Genomic DNA, 4,982 nt, shown 5'->3' on the forward strand with positions numbered 1-4,982 from the left:
GGCTTCTACCCTGGGGGTCTTTAAGAGGAGGCTTGATGCCTACCTTGCTGGGGTTGTTTGACCCCAGTACTCTTTCCTGCCATGGCAGAGGGTCGGACTAGATGATCTTCTCAGGTCCCTTCTGACCCTAGAAACTATGAAACTATGTAGAGGCTGCTGGCATGCATTAATTAACATCCTTCAGCAGACTCAATTAATTGCTGCACTGTAATTACTTATTACAAAGATACTAGAGATGCTGCTGCTACTTTGTAAATGAAGGGTAGAACGCAGTTCTCCTATTTTACTTCAACGTGTTTTGTTATATGAAAAATATAGCAAAATACTATATGGGAAAATCCATAGCCTTCTTTTCAGAAATAAATCATAGTTTCCCTAGTAAATTTGGTCATTTTGTTAATCATTTCAGAAATTTTTTTTTGACTGTCCACTGTGAATCTTGCCTCAGCTTTCTTAACCTCTCTCATAATTGTATATATTTCTGTTCAGTCATCTTATGGGGTCTCCCAGTGGGTGGAGATGCAAGATGCAATTCTTCTTGAGTAATGCTGGGCACTGCAACAAGAACTTTAATCTCATTGAAAATTCTTTGAGATTTGAATCCAAGTGAGACTCTGGTAGACTCAAAAACTAAAAAAAACATACTTTTTAAAATATCCATTTTAAATGCAAAGAACCCTGGGTTTATGCTTTCTCAACTTCATAGTTTGTATAAATTGATTTATGGTTTCCATATGCAATTACCGTAATCAGGAAATTCTTTAAATGCCTCTTTCCTCAGTTTATATACAATACCTCACTTTACTTTGTTTATCTTATTTGTGAGGTGTAGACTGTCACTGTTAGACATTTTATACTAAGCAAGACAAAGTCTTAAAACCTTTTCCTTGTTTTCAGGAGATGCCAGATACCCATTGCTCGGCCAGCCATTGCAATACAACCCTCCACCATTGTTACATGGGCAAGTAACAGGCCAACAGGTAGGAAAAGCCAGCACTTAGTAAACTGCAAATACTGTAATACAAGGCTGCAGCAATAATAAACCACGATGACAGCGATATACTTTTGCTTTGGAACTGCATCTGCTTTCCACACCAATTTTTATTCCACATTGTTACCTTGTCCCTGGCTCCCATCATTCTCATTTACTACAGAAATACAGAGCAGCATTCTCAGGAATGTAGCACTGTTATTCCTGGTAAATAAAGCTTTCCCAAGGTGGAAACCAAGGCTGGGTCAGTAACCCTTTTTTTTTGGTTTCCAGCAGTTCCAAAATCAAGAAAAGAGTTAAGAGGAACTTTGCAGTTAAAATTCATTTCATGGATGTTTCAGACTTTTTAAGAATAAAATTGAAGGATGTTTCTAAACAAAATGTTGCTTTTAACTTGAAAAAAAAGTGGTTTATGTATCAAATTCAGAAAACTTTAAATGAAACAAATTGGTGAAACCTACACAAGTTTGTGGGACACTTTGAGGTTGTCAAATCTGGGGGGAGGTTGCTTTAAAAATGTTTAGGCAAAAAAAAAAATTGCCCAGCTTTAGCTGCAGGAAGATGAAAGAGTCACTGCAAAAATTGCAAGAGGCTTTTCTGCCCTTTCCTGACTTTTGCCTTTGCCTGAGGACTGTGTGCTTGGTCACAGTATTGGTAGGACCCAGGAATAAAAAAGGACCTAGAAATCTGCTCCTTTCCACTACCACCAAAGCTGAAGTTGGAACTACAGGGTCTCCAGGACACCCCATCCTAAATTGTTACTTGTCTTAATGTCACAAATATGTGAGAGTCGAGGATTTCTTAGGATATCCTTTTTGAATCAACTGCATAGTTGGAATAGTTAGACAGGCTCTTAAATGCAAAATATTTTTCATCAGGTCACCTGATCCACGTGATAAAGAATGTCTTGCATTCAAAAGCTTGTCTAACTATATCCCAATTGTGCAGTTAGTTGAATAAAAGATACTACCATAAGAAATCTTTGTTTCACATAACTCCTGGACCATCACAGCTACAGCATCACTCTAGCCTGTCATAAATATGTCATTTGTCTAACCAAGTGATGTATGTCTGACTTCACAGTGTCAACCTGGAAATAGGCATGGAAATAGAGGAAAGAAACCAGCAAAGAAGGCAGCCTCAGCAGATCTTGGCGCAGGGGAACCAGGTATGTTCCCCTGTTGGGTGGGACTGCGTTCTGGTAGATCGTTTAAATGAAAATTGAAGCATTGAGAATGTATTTATCTCATACACTTATTGTATTATATCAACCTGTGCAGGGGAATTGGAGCTGTCTGAAATTTGATTGGGAATTGAATTTACAGGAGGGAGGTAAGGATATAAGTGGGTGCTTCTGCGTGAGGTACAGGAGAGTAGAGGGTGCCTTTGGTGGAGCTGTATATTTGTGCAGGATGGTTGGGAAGGTTGTAGGACAGTGGAGGTTGTTTGGGGCCATGGGGATTTCAACTAAATACTAAAGGCATGACTGTAAGGGTGAGGTATTTGAGGAATATCCATGTTGAGTGCAGAGAGATAGTGCAGAGGGTTCCTTTTAGGAGGATTTGTTATTGAGCTCAGGGTGCAGTAAGTGAAGGGTAAATGGAAGGAAGATGAGAATGAATAGTGACAGGGCAAAAAGGGGGAAGGCAAATATGGGAAAAGTTAGGGATGAAGGAAAAGAATATATTAATAAAAAAGTAAAGGAAAGAGTGAGAGAATGAAAATAAAAGTTCACAGTAGATAGGGAAAAATAGAAAGGATAGGGAAAACCAAAATCAGAGGGAAGGCAGTTTAATTTTCTTAATACATAACGGTTCATAGGATCGTCAGAAAGTAGAGCTGGAAAGAACATCACAAGATCATCTAGTCCAACCTCCTGCTCAAGGCAGGTTATTTCTGACTAAACCAACCCTAGCTAGCTCTTTCAGTCATTCCTGATAAGCCACACTTCCTGTGCCTCTAATCATTTTTGTTGCTCTAGACTGGACTCTTTCCAATCTGTTCACATGTTTCTTGAAGTGTGGCTTGCAAATCTGGACACAGTACTCCAGAAGAGGCCTTATCAATGCTCAGTAGAGTACAAGAATTACATCCCTTGATTTGCAAGTGACACTCCTGTTAATACAGCCCAGTTTTATGTTGGCCTTTTTTGAAGCAGGAGCACAGTGTTGGGTCCTGTTCATTTTATAGTTTACTGTAATCCCCAGGTCCTTCTCTGCAGTACTAGCAACCTAGCCAGTCATTCTGCCAGTATTTGTGCATGCAGTTATTTCATCTCGAGAGCAGGACTTTGCCCTTGTCCTTGTTGAATCTCACTTCATTGATTGCAGACCACTTTTTTTCAGTCTGTCCAAGTTATTCTGGATCCTAGCCTCGCTCTCCACGGTGTCTGCAACTCCACCCAACTTGGTGTCATCTGCAAATTTGCTAAGTGTGCATTCGATCCCTTCATCCAAATCATTCATGAAAGTATTAAACAATACTGGACCCCGGACAGAACCCTGAAAACCCCCACTTGATAACTAGACACTGAGCCACTGAAGACTACTTGCTGAGTATGATGATCCAACCAGTTATGTATCCACCTTGCAGTACTTATCTACTCTGTATTTCCTTAGCTTGTTAATGAGAATGTTGTGGAAGACAGTGTTGAAAGCCTTAGAATCATAGAAAGTTAAGGTTGAAAGGGACCTCAGGAGGTCATCTAGTCCAAAGTCTTTCCTGCCCAAGTGCAGGGGGGCTGGACCTGATGATCTGTATGGTCCCTTCCAGCCCCTAACACCTATGAAACCCCCTGCTCAGAGCAGGATCATCCTCAACTAAATCATCCCAGCCAAAGTTTTGTGTAGCTGAGTCTTGAAACCTCCAAGAATGGAGATTCAGCCACCACTCTGGGTAACCTGTTCTAGTATTTTACTACCCTCCTAGTGAGAACATTCTTCCTAATAGCTAATCTAAACCTCCCTTGCTGCAACTTGAGACCATTGCTCCTTATTCTGTGATCTGCCACCACTTGGAACAGTTTAGATCCATCTTCTTTGGAACCCAGCTTCAGGTAGTTGAAGGCTGCTATTAAGTCTTCCCTTCCCTAGACTAAATAAGCCAAGTTCCCTCTGTCTTTCCTCAGAAATCATGTCTCCCAGCCCCCTCACCATTTTTTTTGTCCTCCACTGGACTCTCTACAATATCTCCACATCTTTTCTGTAGCAGGGGGGCCCAAAGCTGAATACACTACTCTAGCCTTGCTAAAGTCAAGGTATATCACATCCATGGCTTCCATCCACAGAGTCTGTCACCTTCTTATAGAAGGATATCAAGCTGATCAGGCCTGACTTTCTTTTGGTGTCCATGCTGGCTGTTTCTGACCACCTTGTTGTCCTCTAGTTGCTTTACAGTAGATTTCTTGAGAACTCCATGATCCTTCCAGGTATAATGGACAGGTCTGTAATTTCCAGATCCTCCTCTTGTCCTTTCTTAAAATGGGTACTCTATTTGCCCATTTCCAGGGCCTCCCCTGACCTCCCTGAGTTTTCAAAGTGGATAGCCTGTGGCTCTGAAATTACCTCTGCCAATTCTTTCAGTACCTCTGGGTGCATCCTGTGTGGCCTGACTGATTTGAAAACATCTAGCTTCTCTGAGTAATCCCTAACCTGTTCTGCCACTACTCTAAGCTGTTTTGGCTCCTTCCCTATCTTTGTTGCCAAATACATTCATCACTGGTAGCTGCCCCTGTTTGTAAGATTGAAGTAAAAGAGGCATTAAATACTTTAGCCTGCAACTAGATCGCCTTCTGCATTTTTAAGAGACCTGTGGTTTGTTTGGCTTTCCTAGAATCATAGAATCAGTGATTTGGAAGGGACCTAGACAGATCAACAAGTCCGACCCCCTGCCATGGGCAGGAAGGAGCACTGGGGGTGGCAGGGGTCATAAGACCCCAGCCAGGTGCCTGTCCAGTCTCCTCTTGAAGATTTCCAGGGAAGGTGAGAGCATC

General features: G+C 41.5%; 1 protein-coding gene across 12 annotated transcripts in view; it reads left to right on the forward strand.

Annotated features, from left to right (window-relative positions):
* R3HDM1 (R3H domain containing 1) overlaps window positions 1–4,982 on the forward strand; it is a 169,974-nt gene that overhangs the window by 160,382 nt on the left and 4,610 nt on the right. For all 12 annotated transcript variants that reach the window (XM_019554019.1, XM_019554023.1, XM_019554026.1 and 9 more), the window contains 2 exons: window positions 898–980; window positions 2,075–2,159. In XM_019554019.1, coding sequence (XP_019409564.1) covers window positions 898–980; window positions 2,075–2,159 — 168 coding nt within the window. The remainder of the gene's footprint in view (window positions 1–897; window positions 981–2,074; window positions 2,160–4,982) is intronic.

Source organism: Crocodylus porosus, unplaced genomic scaffold (assembly GCF_001723895.1).
Source record: "Crocodylus porosus isolate Cpor-Errol unplaced genomic scaffold, CroPor_comp1, whole genome shotgun sequence".
In the NCBI taxonomy this organism is placed as follows: domain Eukaryota; kingdom Metazoa; phylum Chordata; order Crocodylia; family Crocodylidae; genus Crocodylus; species Crocodylus porosus.